At 45.5% G+C, this 16105-nt stretch overlaps 1 protein-coding gene across 1 annotated transcript; it reads left to right on the top strand.

Annotated features, from left to right (window-relative positions):
- The first annotated feature begins 2770 nt into the window (after positions 1-2770).
- Positions 2771-15664, top strand: LOC144127592 (uncharacterized). Its single transcript, XM_077660576.1, has 4 exons — positions 2771-3003; positions 6913-7018; positions 13728-13822; positions 15221-15664. The coding sequence occupies exons 1-4, from the start codon at positions 2886-2888 to the stop codon at positions 15508-15510; spliced, it is 609 nt and encodes a 202-aa protein (XP_077516702.1). The 5' UTR covers positions 2771-2885; the 3' UTR covers positions 15511-15664.
- Positions 15665-16105: the final 441 nt, after the last annotated feature.

Genomic DNA, 16105 nt, shown 5'->3' with positions numbered 1-16105 from the left:
CCCGTCAGCGCGTTAACGACTTTGTGAAAGGTGTCCAATCAGTTATAAAACCTTTGTCCGTAAAGTTTCGAGACTGATTTATTTTCTTGGCTAGAAATGATTCCCCAAAACAAATGCTGGTGCGTAGGTGTAGAGCCATCTTTTCGGGCTAACCTGAGCTATTTATGTTAATTGCTGTGGTAGCCGCTTGATGGCACTACATATAGAAAAATACGTTGTCACTAGTCGTCCGCGCATTCTACTGTGAGTGAATGTGGAGGGATGGACGTTCACCTCGAACAGCGTGTAAACATACAATTCTGTGTGAAGCTTGGCAAGGCAGCCACACAGACGTATGAGCTCCTTTGTGACACTTACGGCAAAGAGACATTAACGCGGGCGCGAGTTCTCGAGTGGCACAAGAGGTTCGTTTCGGGGAGAACGTCGGTGTAAGACGGCACAAGGCAGGGGTGCCCTTCAACCTCACGGAGTGAAAACAACGTGGCTCGGATCAGGGAAATCGTACAGCAAGTCCGCACCATTACAGTCCGCATGCTATCAGATGCTCTCGACATTAGTAAGACAACATGCCACCAAATTTGGGTCAGAACTTGGGGAAACGAAAGCTGAATGCCAGACTTGTACCGCACTCCCTCACACAGGACCAGAGGGATATGCGGGAATCATTGAGCGCTGATTTGCTCTCCGAGGCAGAGAAGGATGCTGCATTCGTCGACGGAACCATTGCTGAAGATGAAACATGGTGTTTTCAATGCGATCCTCAAACATAGAGGCAGAGCGCCGAATGGCAGTCCACAAGCTCTCCGGCGTCGAGAAAGGTGCGGCGCCAGAAGACCAAACACAAAGGTGATGCTGATAGTTTTTTTCGATGCCAGAGGTGTCATACGCCACGAGTTCATCCCACAAGGACAGACGGTGAAACAGGAGTTTTATATCCGTGTGCTCCAACACATGCGTGATGCACTGCGACGCCGTCGTCCTGACTTATGGGCATCTGGACAATGGAGCCTTCTACACGATAAAGCAAGGCCGCTCATTGCTCTTAGCTTGACAAAATATCTCGCCAAGCACAGCATTACTGTACTTCCCCATCCGCCATACTCACCTGACCTCTCACGATGCGATTTTTTCCTGTTTCCTTGTGCAAGAGAGCCCTAAAAGGTCACTGGATGGGGAGCGTGGAGGCCATTCAAGACGCCACGACAAAGGAGCTCAGAGCCCTCCCATAAGAAGCGTTTTCCAACTGTTTCCAAGACTTCAAGAATCGTTGGAAGGTGTGTATATACTGCAAGAGAGACGATTTCTAAGGGGTGCTGCACAAATGATTTCAATGTCAAACGTAATTTTTTAATGAACTCAGTCTCGGAACTTTACGGACAAAGGCCGTATAAAGCCATGGAGTCCGTTTTGAAGCAAAGAAACAGGTCGCGGGGACTTTCGACGAGCGCCGAGAAAACTTGGTACTATAGCCGCCACCGAGCTAAATTTCTTTTTAGGGCATAGGTTCGCTCAGATAAGCAGTTTTATTCGTAAGAGCTCTGCTGTCTTCCTGCCAACCAATCATTGTCCACGCCACGTTACAGCGTAAGTTTCTAGTTTTCTGCTTAACAGTGCTGAATACAGTGTCACAAGCTCCGAACTGTCTTCGCAGCTTTAATGGTTTGCAAACAATTAACAACGTGGTGAACTATGTACGCGCAAGTCGACAGATTTACAGGGCCACAGCTGTGTTCTATTGTTCTGCATGTGCAATTAACGCGTGCCCCTAGAAAGCACCTGCCATTCTCCTTTTGTACTGATCTGTCTGCCCGTCAATATGCATGCGCACGCACACACACGACAAGCACAAGTCTGTTTTCAATGGTGCGGCATCGCTCTCACCTTTCTTGTTAACGGAAAATAATACATCTCTGGCGATTGAGAAACGCAATTACAACTAGTGTGTCTCAGTACCCACTTTGTTTGATGGAAGCACACGACCAGCCCCACTTGTTCGCTTTCTGTTTCGCAAGCATTGAGCAATAAAAGGGGGTAAATCATCGTTTTTTTTTCTTGGGGGGGGGGGGGGGGGCAGCAGCACTGCCCCATTCAGCGTGTACTATAGGGGGAGCGGCGGGCGCACCCCTCAACTAAGTGGAAGCAATTAGGCGCAGCTGGCAGCGGCGCGTCGCCCCAATAAGGGCAACAAAGGCCTGGCGAGCCGCCGCCGATGATCTGGCAGCGTCTGGCGTCCACAGAAAGACCGCGCGCGAAACAGAAACGCGGGAAAGGTGTACAGGCAAGGTCAAAACAGAGCGACGTACCCCTCTTGTTTCGTTCTCATCCCGCGTTACCAATAACTAACGCGTCTCGCGAAACCTCCTCGCTCGTCTTCACAGTGGGGCGCTGGCCATTGCCTAACAATGGCTCGAAATTATGTCCGCTCGCGGTCGCAATTTCTTGCCCTTTCCGCTCCAGCCGGGCACGTTCGGGAGGGGGGGCAGAAGGCAAACGAACGTCTCGCACAGCCTGTCAGCTAGCGTGTCTGGACTCACTGGTCTACGGCGAGGGAGAGGAGGTGGGTAAAGGGAGAAGAGAGAGAGAAAAAGAACTAAGAGGCGAAAGTGTCAAAGCGACAGGTCGTGATTGCGCGAGAGCTGGAAGGCCTCTGTCGCCCAGCAAGCTGCGGGGCGACGCTCTTTCTTCTTGGAAGCATGTTTTTTTTATTTCGTTTCTTCTTTTTTCGCTCGGTATGGCCCCAGAAGCTTGCCTTATAAGAACTGTTTTGTGGCTCGATAGGCAAACCAGCACAGGCTCCTGTTCCTCTTCCCCCTTCCCATTTCTTTCTTTTCCCTTTTCCTCCTCTTTCCAAACACCCCCACCCACAAAGGATCGCTAAGCAACGGATGGATTTGCCACGCGTCGCAAGCATGTTCCTTCACAAACGGGATCTGCGGCCCCTCTGTCTGGTTGCGTTGGCGTGGGCCCTGCTCGCCGAACGGGCGACAGCGTACTCTGTTAAGAGTAAGTCTTTATGCTGTCGGCGCAGTGTTGTTCTTTATTTAGAAAGGTGAGAGACGCTCTATCGTCAGAGGGTTTAACCAGGCGTAACCGTGTTGCTGCTATCGTAAAGAACTGTGAATGTGCGCGGATTACCGGTACGTAAATTACTTTGGCGCGATATCGAAACCATGCTACGCTGAACAAGTGGCGTCACCCCCCGGTTTCTAACAAAGGCGCGTTCTCTGATCCCATGGATCTGCAGCTTTTTACCAAACAACTTCCAAGGAAGTGTCTGAAATTGGTCTTGTATAAAAGAAAATAAATGCGAAAGGCATGGCATGTGGTGTTTGATATCCTAAGTTGCACGTGGGCTATGAGGGACGTCTTTGAGAAGGCCATCAGGTCAATTTCGATATTCTCTGGTTCTTTAACGTGAGGCAATATCTTATAGCACGCGGCTATTTATGTCTTCTGCGTCCATTAAGATGCGGCCACCGGGGACGGGATTCGATCCCGCGATTGCGCAGTTGCAAAGCCACTTTCAAAGCCACTGAGGGTATCAATGCGAAAGAGGAATTGTGAAGGAAGGCGAAGCCAGAAGCACAAAAAGGCCGCGATTAGTTTGTTTAACTCTTATACGCGTGTCCTATTACTTTCAACACCTGTAAATATATTGCAGTTTCCTACTATACAATTCATGCACAAAGTAATATCCATGTTTCTTAACGAATAGTATACAACTCATTTGTTTGCAGCCAGATAGATGAAATAAAGTGTGGACGACTAATAATGTTAGCTGTACGAACACGGCAAGCTAGACGCCGCCATGACATACCCGAGCCCGTTTTGTTCTAGCATGCCGCGCCAACACTTTCGTACGCTAATGTTTTGGCCTCTGACTGTATCTCGACCGTCGCTTCTTGCTGTCCGCCAAGAACGCTCGCCCATGCAGCACAGAAACTTGTCGCCGCTTGACTATCAAGCATTGCTTCAGCACAGGGTGCTGTTGACGATTGCACTGTTTACCGCAGAGGGTCAATATGCTTAAGAGTTTATAAACAGAGAGAAAAGGAGCCGGAAACGGCAATTAATAAAAAAAGGGGATTGGAGAGTTTGAGCAGGAGATCGATGGAGTACTTTACCCCTGTTAAGGATAGACACATCAGGGATAGCTTAGTGACAACTGTCAGTGACCTGATACAAAAGAATTCCTACTAATTCTCCATCTCTGTCTCCCCTGGTCGACGGGTGTATGCACTTCGCCACGTGTGCGTTAAGTTTCAGTACGGTATCAAGGAGTCTAGCTGAGGGCGCCTCGTTAGACTTAAATTCTGCTAGCATAGGCATGCGCAGGCTGTCACTCATGCGGCAGCTGCTTCCGTTTCACCTAGAGGAAGTGGCGCAAACGTTTTGCTTCCGGCCTATTCTAGTCAAACGGCCGGACCAAAATGCAGCCGCTGACAGCTGACAAACAAATGATTTCAGCTTTACAACATTGAGTGCAAAAGTTGAAGTCTCGCCCTTTCGTCTCACATGCATGGATAAGCCTGCAATATATTTAAAGGGGTAATCTTGTAGTGACAATACTGCATCATTTTTGCAGGCGTTGCAACACTTAAATGTTGAAGAACTATTGCAAAGAAAGACTTCTAAACAGTGAAAATACAAAAATGAACACTGCGTAGGTCCATTTGGCTATTGCTTTACTTGAATGTCATTATCACAACAAACAAGTCGCGACTGGGGTGTCACGCAGCTTCTGGGTTCTTATCCGCCTTTAGCAGCGCTCAAAGGGAGCAGTAGTTAGTGCTTGCGTGTGTGCGTATGTGTGAGCGCACGCTTGCACGTGGGTGCCAGCAGTAATGCCTGAACAATCGGACGGAGTCATGACAAGGGTAAAAGAAATGGAGAGAATTTAAAACTTGAGAAGGAAAGCGTCTAAAATGTCGACTGCATTCGGGCTGGTCGGCTTGGCACTGCCGCCATATTCTTGAGGTTGAGGTGTTGCAATGTCAAAAAGCTGCAGCCAGCTATCCGGTAATCGAAGGTTATCCCATCTTTGTGTGACCATGAGCATTAATCTGTGGGTGAACTGAAAGCAGCGTTTTGATGGAACTGTCATTATTGGATGTACTGCGGAACTCCATGCCTGGTGTTCCTATTATTACTTTTGTTTTTGGAATGTTTCAATGGCGAGACAAAGCTGTCATGGTACATTTTTTGCAAGACAGTTATAAGTTTGACAACAACAATGTTCCCTCTGTATGGCGGAGAAAAACAAGTACGTCTTTCTATGCTTTTGAATCGAATTTTAAGTCCAGCAGTGTCGAAGCTGAAATATGCACGAAATGTCTCGACAGGGCTAAAAGAAAAGCAGCAAAAATAAGATAGCAATTGGTGCACTGGTGCAACTGGTGCACTACATGGAATATGAAATTAACCACTAATAAATGTAAAGCTTTGCGTGTTTCCCGGACATCTAACGCTCTTCCTTCATATTATCTTGATGGCACTCCTCTTGATTGGGTAAAAACATATAAGTACTTAGGAATTCATATCACTCAAAACTTAACATGGTCTATTCATATTGACTACGTGATTAATAACGCTAACCGCATGTTAGGATACTTACGTCGCAAATTCTCTACCGCTCCCTCATCCCTTAAACTTCTACTCTATAAACACTCATACGTCCTAAACTAGAATACGCAGCATCAATATGGGACCCTACGCATGAAAACCTCACATATTCCTTGGAATTTGTCCAAAATAATTCCGTTCGCTTCATTCTTTCAAATTACAACCGTACGACAAGCATCACAGCCATGAAATCTAACGTCTCACTCCCACCGTCACAATCTCGCCGCAAAATTGGTCGCTTAACGCTATTTCACAAGCTATATCATCACGTTGCGCTTCACAACTATTTCATGTCACCCCTCGAATACATTTCCCGTCGCATCGATCACTGCCACAAGGTTGGCATCCCAACATGCCACACCAAATCTTCTTTTCAGTCTTATCTTCCCCGCACATCTGTGGAATGGAACCGCCTTCCCCCCGATATTGCAGCCATTCCTGATAATAAAATCTTTCATGACGCTGTAGCTAATATTGTTTATTCTGAAGAAAGTTGATTGTGTGTTTTATCTGGTTCCACTCTATTGTATACATTGTTTCTATACCATTTACGTTTTCTGGATGTTGTTATTTGTTTTACTCTGGAGGAAATTTATTTTGTAATACCTAATTTCACTGTATTCTATTTCATTGTTGTTTATCCTAAACCCACTCCCCTCTGTAATTCCTTTGGCCCTGAGGGTACAATAAATAAATAAATAAGTAAATTGCGAGTCTAAGGTATACTAAATGAAGTGAAAAATAATAAATGTAAAATTTGCTACTGCGTCAAAATCCATGTTGTAATTCAAAAAAATACGCCTTGAAAAATGGCGGTCAATAATTTTCAAAATATTGCGCGCCAACCCACGAACTGGCTTTCTAAAAGCTGCCTTCTGATGGATACTTAACGAAAAAAAAGCTTGTTTCTTTTAAAAAACTCGCTGAATACGAAAGTTATTAACCGTCCTCGAATTTATTTATAAGGATCAACTATTTTGAATGCAACCTGTAAACCCAGCTATGGCAGTATTGAAACGGTTCAGCATAAGTTCTTATCTATTTTCAAGCACCGCTTCCGTAAACTGAAAGGAGATTGTGCTCCTCCACTGTGGATAACTTTATAACCAACGTTATTTATCGGCGATTTCCCTTCAAGGATACTAAACACCGCAATGTTTGAGGTTTTCAGGCTAGATCTGGTCTGTTCCCAGAGCGTTATATTTTATCCCGTTTTGGTCTGCCAGTACAACAGACAGCTCAGGGGAATGGATCCCCGCAAAATAATCGACGTGTATCTCTATTCGTTAGAGGGCTGCACCACACCAGAAGGCACAAAGGCAGAGGGCGCCGTCTGGTACGATGACGCAAAGTGTATCAAGATGACCTGCATGCAGGGATTTCCTGTCACTTCCAGGTAAGAAGCCATGTTTATTTGGGAACAGCTGCTGTTGTTGTGGTTGCCTCAAAAACAATGGCACATACCCATGGTGGGGGACTGGCCAGGGTTTGGTGCAGATCCAAACAGGAGAAAATTCATCCAGGTTTGTCTCAAGCGGCTAATAAATATAAAAAGAGGAATTTATGAAAACAGGTAACGAATTTTGAGAGATCTTGAGTAATAGGAATGAAAATAGAGGAAATAAAGGGTTTAGGGTTGAAATAAATAAACTTTAATGCAATAATCAGAAACAATTTAATTTGTACCACCATATGCATCTTCCTGCTCCCCACCAGCCATATATATCTAGGCGTCACTGAGCTGATTGTGTACTCGAGACATTTTTCGTGGTTTTAGAGTTGTGTTTTCGGTTACATCACTATATTTAGTTTTGCTCATGAAAGGAAGGTCTTATGAGTATGCAGAAGACAGTTACTGCCACAGTAGCCGCATGTGTTTTTACGTGTTCTTATTTTCCTAAGTACTTTCTTCACGACCAATGATTGCCATGATAACAAGTCCGACGCAGAAGTAGAGACAAATCTGGTTCTTGTGTTTCAACTGAGCTTTTCTTATGCTTGTGTTCTGTGTGCCGTGCTTTGCGTCTAAATAGTGTCAGTCCGATTCTACTCCTTCTGTGTCCGACTTCTGCAGATACAACTTCGTTGAGGCGAAACCATTGACAAACTCACGGATAATGCGCCTAATTGAAGGTGAATGCCCCTATATCCCTACTAGCGGTCGTACCGCGAAAGGACGGGAGTGATCAAATTAATATTATATACTAATCAGTCACCTACGAATTTCTTCTTTAGATCAAATCGTCCCCTTTATTTAAGATCACAGAGGTGTCAGGAGAGCAGCCAATAACCCTACAGGAAAGATTGACCAATAGTGCGCTCCCCTGTGCAAAACATGACCATCTTTAACATAATATGAAAAAAAAAAGATATTTCGTTCCGACACAAATAGGAGAGCAAGCCGGCATTGTAAACTATGTCGTTTTGACAGGAGAAAGCGTTATTGTATATAGATATAGTTTGACAGCAACAAAAGGGGAAAGAAGGGGCATTAAAAAATAACATGCGTGTAGTATAAAAAAACAATTTTGCAGCAATACACAACTTTGGCAAGATTGAATGGAAAATGTATGCACTTTGTACGACGTGTAACTTCTGGTGCGTTAAAAAAAATGCGGTAGATTTTGACTGATCACTTGACGTTTGCGGAATGTGTGAATGATCATGGGTGTGCGTATAAGATTTGTGGGACTTGTATCCAGGCCTGAGTAGTCTTTTGAAAAAAAAAATGTCTGAATTATCAGCGGCTTCCATGACGCATCTTAATAAAGTAGCGCATACAGGTGTGGAACTGTAATTATGCGCGATGCTTGCAAAAATTGTCTCTGCAGGTGTGTCGCAACAAACGTTGACGATTATTCTGAGTGCCAGCTTTCGTACATTATAAAGTTTGATTATATTTCAGCAGGCACCCGTCCATCACAAGCACTAACAGCACTCAATCACGGAAGTACAAGGGGCCGTCAAAAAAAAAACAGATGGAAAGACGTTTCAGCTCCCCGACGGGTGCCATTACTTTCGTCATGTACCATCCTCACGAGACAATATTCCATCAGATCCTTGACTTCAGCTACTGACAAAAGTGTATATATATATATATATATATATATATATATATATATATATATATATATATATATATATACATGTGTGTGTGTGTGTGTGTGTGTGTGTGTGTGTGTGTGTGTGTGTGTGTGTGTGTGTGTGTGTGTGTGTGTGTGTGTGTGTGTGTGTGTGTGTGTGTGTGTGTGTGTGTGTGTGTGTGTGTGTGTGTGTGTGTGTGTGTGTGTGTGTGTGTGTGTGTGTGTGCGCGCGCACACAGTGAGAAGGTCACAACTGGTTCGATTATCTAGGTTTTTATTCACCAACGGTTTCAGACGGTGGACCGTCCTTCATCAGGATTCGACTTTACCCTGATGAAGGACGGTCCACCGTCTGAAACCGTTGGTGAATAAACCTAGATAATCGAACCAGTTGTGACCTTGTCACTGTGCAAGTTTTCACTGGCCCGTTGAGCAACCCTGACTGCTTCCATATGTATATAAATATGTATTGTTTCCTCCCACACAACGGAAAAAACAGCGTGGTCTGTGGTATGGACAATGTAGCGATTACCTTAGACACTTTGCTTATCGCAGTTTATATGCGTATATTCCTGGAAAAGTTTTATTTAATCACACCCCAAGGCTTTCAACTTCGGAAACAAGTTCATGTTTAGTTGAACCTATAGAAAGCGACAAGTTTGAGAGTTGACAAAGACCTTGTTTCTGGGCCGTAAAAGCATTGATTAAGTTTAATGCTATTATTTACTAACGAATTGACAGCTGTACATTCATAAAGGGAACGCAAATACTAATTTGATTACCTAACGAGGTCAGGCATATGAGTTTATTTGAAAACAGAGACTAGCACAGTTGGCATTTATTAAAACATGCATTTCTAGTCTAGAAAAATATAATTTAACTAAAAGTTAAACAGCAGTGGACCCATCATGCTGCCTTGAAGGACACCTGCTTGTATTGTAAAGATTCGACATCGGAAAACGGATTATTTACCTTCGTCTGCTGACCAAAGGAGGAAAGTAAGATTGGATAAACTAAAGGAAAGTGTATTGAAAATTTCAGGTGTCTAGTTTGGCTATTAGTGCCATATAACCCGGTTGAATGCCCCCGAAAAGTCTATAAATACTGCTGTATCAGCTCTCTGCTTTCGAACAGTTATAAAATAATGCTTTCTGTAGAATGAAGGTGCTCTCGATTGATATAACTTTCCTGAAGTCATGCTGGCATGATGTTATCAGGTTACTTTTTGCACAAATGCGTGATATTCGTTTATAGACTGCTTCTGTAAATATTTTGAAAACACGGGTAGAATAGATATGACAGAATTACTTCAAAGTCATTTTTGTCGCCTCATTGGGGATAAGAGAAACTCCACTTATTTTGAATGCGATTGGACCCGCCGCGGTGGCTCAGTGGTTAGGGCGCTCGGCTACTGATCCGGAGTTCCCGGGTTCGAAGCCGACCGCGGCGGCTGCGTTTTTATGGAGGTAAAACGCCAAGGCGCCCGTGTGCTGTGCAATGTCAGTGTACTCTAATGATCCCCAGGTGGTCTAAATTATTCCGGAGCCCTCCAATACGTCACCTCTTCCTTCCTTTCTTCTCTAATTCCCTCCTTTATATCTTCCCTTACGGCGCGGTTCAGGTGTCCGCCGATATAAGTGAGACAGATACGGTGCCATTTCCTTTCCCCAAAAACCAATTATTATTATTATTATTATTATTATTATTATTTCAATGCGATTAGAAAACATTCCTTTTTATAGACAGTAGCCAAATATTTTTTTTCAATACTGGGCTGATTAGACCATTATCATACGTCAAAAGTTGAACCTGCATGTCGTGTACATCACGATACTTGCTATTACGAAGGGTTGGAAAACAGTTTTCAATTTCATGCGTATCTGTCGGCGATGTAAACGCACTTTGAGGGTTATGAAATTTTAGGCATTTGGTGCAACGATGATATTGAGAATCTTGAGCACTACTCACCACGAAAAAAAAAAAAATTCGTGTTGCATGTATCCGCATTCAGTGTTTTGATATGTGTTTCTAAAATGGCTTGCCACGTGCTCGATGTCTTGGACATTCAGCGAAAATAAATTTGGTATGAGATAACTCAATCGAGGGGCGAGATTAACCTTACGAAGAACCGATGACATCTTCCTGGGGTCATTCTTTCCATACCTTATGAGGGCTTGAAGGGCGAGCACTTTGCGTTCTTTTTGTTCGAAAATCTGTTCGATAAGAAATCTCGGGTACCCGCTCCTAAAAAGAATTATACATGAATACTCCCATTTTTTCTGTCTTTCTCTTCTATCATGCTCATTTCGTGTTGGTTTAGTTCTTCGTTCTGTTTGCTATGGTCCTTTCTGACCAGTTTTCGCGTTCTTGTGCTGTCAAGCGTTGTAATGTCGAGCAAGAAAGTGCATTGAAGCCTCATGAGCCCGAAATGCGTCGTCTGTCATAGAATTTTCCCATTGGCTAGAAGGAACTGGTGTCAGAAGACTGGAGCATTCCAATTAGCTGGATAGACGCGACGTCACCAGACCTGAAATGATGTTACCGAACCGCAAGTGACGTCAAGTCGTGTAAAAACGTCAACAGCTGCTAATGCTATTGAATGGCCAGCATACGGGGTGACATTTTTAATCTTTAGATATTTTTACTATAAAAACTGTGAGAGATACCTCCGTGCTGTGCGAATTGAGCTGGATTGTACAGCAACGCCAACATTATGTACCTCGTAGGGAACATTAATTACCCAATTAATTAAATAGAGTTGACTAATAAACTTTTTATTTTTGAATTTAGAGGGCAAGTTATATTGCAAAATTAGTGGCCTCCAACATCGAAAGCTAGCACCGTTTTTAAATTTTCTTAATCGGCAATGCGGTCAGAAATATTGAACGACAAGAATACGCATTTGAAAGGCCGTTGAGTTGGCTTTCCCGCATTTCGTATTTGTAAAATGGCGTCCATCTCACTTCTTATGCATGAAATACAGGCGCAGTTGGTGTATCTGATTACGTGGAGTAAACTTAATTTCGGTGACGATACCACGCGCAGCCGCGCCTTTTCATAATTAGGTGATGTGGGAAAGCCCATTCAGAGAGCTTTGAAATGCGTATTTTTCACGTTAGATATTTCAAACCACGTTGCTGATAAACAAAATTTAAGAACAGGGATCACCTTTGATGTTCACGGCCATAAATTGTGATATAACCTTCCCGCAAAGATAAAAATAAGAACATTATTTACTTTCTGTTAATTAATCGTCTAATTAATGGCCCATATAAAGTACATAATGTCAGCCTTGCTGTAACAGACCGCATTGGCGTATCTCTCACAGTTTGTAAAATAAAAATCTGTAGATGTTAATAATACCCCACTATATAATGATATTTCATGTCCCTGTCAACGTGGCATGACCTTTGGTGAAAGCAGCCACTGCGTTCATATCCCATGGACAGTGGCTGTTTCTTCATATCACAATACCGCACAAGGATAGATAGATACAGAGGAGGAGGGAAAGACAGGGATGTTAACCAGAAAGGGGTTCCGGTTGGCTACCCTGCACTGGGGAAGAGGAATTAGGGGACTAAAAGGAGGAAGAGAGAAGGGGGAAAAGGCATAACATACACACACGCACAATGCTGTCACAATTTGTCACTCAATCCAGTCGCTCTCAAGTAGGCAAAGAGTGCCTTGTATGCCTTGAGGGCAGTCGACTGCTGTGGCCACGGACCGAGGATCTTTTGCTCTGTTAATGGGCGAGGATCGAGGCGGTCCAGGGCACAACACAGTGTATGTCTTGCACTCGCAAATGCAGGGCACTCACAGAGAAGATGAGCGATGGTCTCCTCACAACCACAGCTTTCACAGGCAGGACTGTCGGCCATCCCCATCCGGAAAGCATTGTGGTTGATAAAAGCAACACCGATCCATAAACGGCATAACAATGTTGCTTAGTGACGTGCTAAGTTATGTGGAAGACGAAGGCGCAGTCCAGGGTCCAGTGCCTTGAGACGGAGGTTGCAAAACTCTCCCGTGTTCCACGCTGAAAGTGTGAGCTCCAGCACCAAAGGGCGATGACTTGGGATATGCGAAATTCGTGCACAGCACCTGAGCAGTTTCATGTGTACAGCAACCCATACCGGAAACATATGATAAGCATTCCAATGCATTACAATTCTTAAGCAATATTTTTTCCTTGCTATGCGATGATTACCAAATGGTCTCAAGTACTAACGAGGTAAAGCTTTTCCAGCCAAACACCTGTTTTCCTTCCGCGAGCTTAATAGAAAATCATGAAGAACACACACCGACTTGGCGCTGTTTTTTGCCTAGACGAGGTACACAGAGTTTCGTATCTGCATAAACATGCCAAGTGTCTCGTATAGACTTCTGCTTTCATAGCACCTAAATATATGCCGTCAACATTTTTTCCATCGTTTTGTAGCGATAGCTACATTACGGCAGCATTTCTAGCCTTCAGCGTGGCGGCGCCGTGGCGGTGGCTGCGCCGCCACGCTGGCACGTGGCAGGTCACGTGGTGCGGAGCAGCTGCCGGCGGCGCGGCGCCGTGGCTGATCAAGTGGTTGGTCACGTGACCAGCCACGTGGTGCGGAGCAGCTGCTGCTGCCGGCGACGCGCTGCGGTGCGCCGGCGAAACCGAGCTGCCACAGCACGGCCGGTCTCTAGCGGGGCGCGCGCGCGCGCGCGCTCCCCTCGAGACCAGCCGTGGCCACAGCTGTGCGCATGCGCCGTGTCAAGTGGGACGAAGATGAAGGAACACACAGCGAAACGGATCCCACCGCGTGGGTATGTGCCATATACCTGGGGTGAAGAAGAAGAAGCGAAACGGAGCGGCGAAAGACTGACTTTGCAACTCAACTGAGCAAGTTCCACTCGGCGAGCTGTAGCTATGGCGACACTCCAGGTTTAATCAGAGCTAAACCACCGCCAAATTTTTTGTCTGTGTTCACAATCCCTATAAAAGATCGAACGCTAGTTCTTGACACTCGTGTCCATTTGGAATTACAGTTGCGGGAAACCAGAGCCGAGAGGCAAAAACTGTCGACCGGTGCATGGGAAAGGACGCTTTCCGGAGTGCTGCATGAAGCTGCTCTGCCAAGTAGGTAAGTGCGATAGCTTAGCCATTGAATCTTGCACTGATACTTACACCTGAGCACTGCCTTATCTAGTTGGTCACTGCCTCAACAACCTGAAAAACTCTTCCTCTATCAGTTTAGCACACCCTTGATCAAGTGAGCTCTACTTCAGTTGAGCACTGCATTAACGAGGTTGTTCACTGTTACAACCAGAGAAATTGCCTCGGATCGGATTCAGTTGAGCGCTGCTTAACTACGTCTGCACTGATTCAACCAATGGAACTGTAGGTGAACCGGCTGAACTGTACTCTAACTAGCTGAGCTGAGCCGCGACCACCTCGGCACACGTCCGGCCAACCGAGCACTGCCACGATCGGGGCTACCACCTCTGACTTTAAATCTGCGCTGTAAAGCGCTCGCTGCATAGAGGGACGTTGATCGGATGCACGACGTTCGACGTCAACGCACGTGGACAGCAGGGTTGGATTGACCCTTGAGCAACGCCCCTCCTCCCTCCCCTTTATCTCCGACAGCATCCGTATAATACGGCTAGCTTTGCCTTGTCCTCGCCCAATTCCGCTAGTGCAGCCGTTCAAGCGCCTGTCAGCGACATTATAGTGGGTAGAATTCAAGCGACTAACTAACGCCCAAATCCAAAGCATCCTTGATGTTCAGCACTTAATTTTCAATGCGATAGCATCAGAGTTGTCCTCACACCTAAACCCTGCCCATGTACGGAGTCGTAATATTCGCTGAGTGGTCGAGATATATCCCGTCACCTTGTGACGTCATCACAACCTGCTTACCGGGTTGGAGGCATTTTATAGGCAGCAACCTAGAAAGAGAATTCAAATTAAAAATCATAAAAATTGACAGGCCACGCTCTCTAAGATTTTTATTTTTTGCATTTATATTTTTTTGTTTTTCCGTGCTGCTGTCTGCCGTACAGACTATGTCCTTCTCTATCCATACTGTAACACGGCACTTGCCGTGCCTATGAGGTTCTGCATTCGCTTCCGACGAGACACTCCTGGGCTCGAATCCTACCCGCGGAACTTTCTTTTTGTGGTATTTTTTCCCATTTGTGTGACGCAGAACTGCCACCACATATCGCCAAAATCACTCACCGCAGCCACTGTGCCAACGCATTAAAAATATGATAGATAAGCAAATGCCTGCACTGTCACAACATAGCGGATATACCTGCCAGTGCAGCTATCAGTGCGAATATGGCGGTTGATGGACCGAGAGTTGCAAAGAAACTTACATAAACACGCACAGAAGTAACAACAGTGAGGTGACTTAAGTGTCCCCGTAAGTTTTTTTTTTGTGAAGGGTCTTTTTTTAAGGTATTTATTTACGAGGCGTCAGTGCGTATTCGGTTTGATATACCGGGTTTGTAATCCATGGGCCTCATTCTCGCAGAATCTCCCAGCAACGTAGGCCCAGTCTCCCAGGCTGCCAACAAACTACAGGCGGTGCCTGTCGGCCGCTCCGCAGCCGAGAAGCGCCAACGTGTGTCTGCCAATGCTGTGGTAGATCTGCGACGCTTGAAGGTCGTGCCTTACAAGGGCAAAAGTGCCCCGGATGCTCAAGCTGAGCCCCAAGAGCGCATGCCACTGAAGGGCCGCCTCGCCTCTGAAGAAGAGGAGCCGGCTCTAAACATACCAATCAGTTTGACACAACGCAGTTCCCCTGATAAAGAGGGCTATTAATGGTGACAAAATCAGTAAGAAATAAATTACTCGCTTGCTTCTTAGTGCTTTCCGGTGCAACGCTCTTTACAGTTTTTTTTCTTCCTACACGAAGCCGAGCGAAGCAGCCACTCACGATCTTGCAGCGAAATAAAAGCAGAGAAAAAAGTTTCAATACTTGTTTTTTGTCAGCCAGCGAAGATTGTTTTGACACCGCCTTCCGGGTGCATGGTGGCGCTGTAACGCTGCTGGAACCAACGTCGCATTCTGTGCCGTAGCTGATGACGAGTGGACAGCGGGCCCGACGTCAGGGTTTGTAAACGTAGACGATTTTGCTGACGGCCCCGGAGACGGAAGAAGTGCTAGGTTGAGGCCACGAAGTTCTCATAAGCACAGTCATTGACGTGAAATCATTACTAGGAAGTCCTATTACAAGAAAAGCCGGCGGCGTGTGTCAGCGTGTGTAGTCGCAGATTGTACAGATAACCTCAGCGATGGCAAGAAAAGCAGGGGGACGCCATCAAGCTGCCGTAATGCCGTAAGACGCACACAGCCATCCGAGCACCGCCATCTCAAACATTCATGCACATGTCGTTCGTATACCCCCCCCCCCCCC

The sequence above is a fragment of the Amblyomma americanum genome, chromosome 4 (assembly GCF_052857255.1).
Source record: "Amblyomma americanum isolate KBUSLIRL-KWMA chromosome 4, ASM5285725v1, whole genome shotgun sequence".
Classification (NCBI taxonomy): Eukaryota; Metazoa; Arthropoda; class Arachnida; order Ixodida; family Ixodidae; genus Amblyomma; species Amblyomma americanum.
The sequence above is the reverse complement of the archived record's forward strand: the minus strand, read 5'-3'. Positions and strand labels throughout refer to the sequence as shown.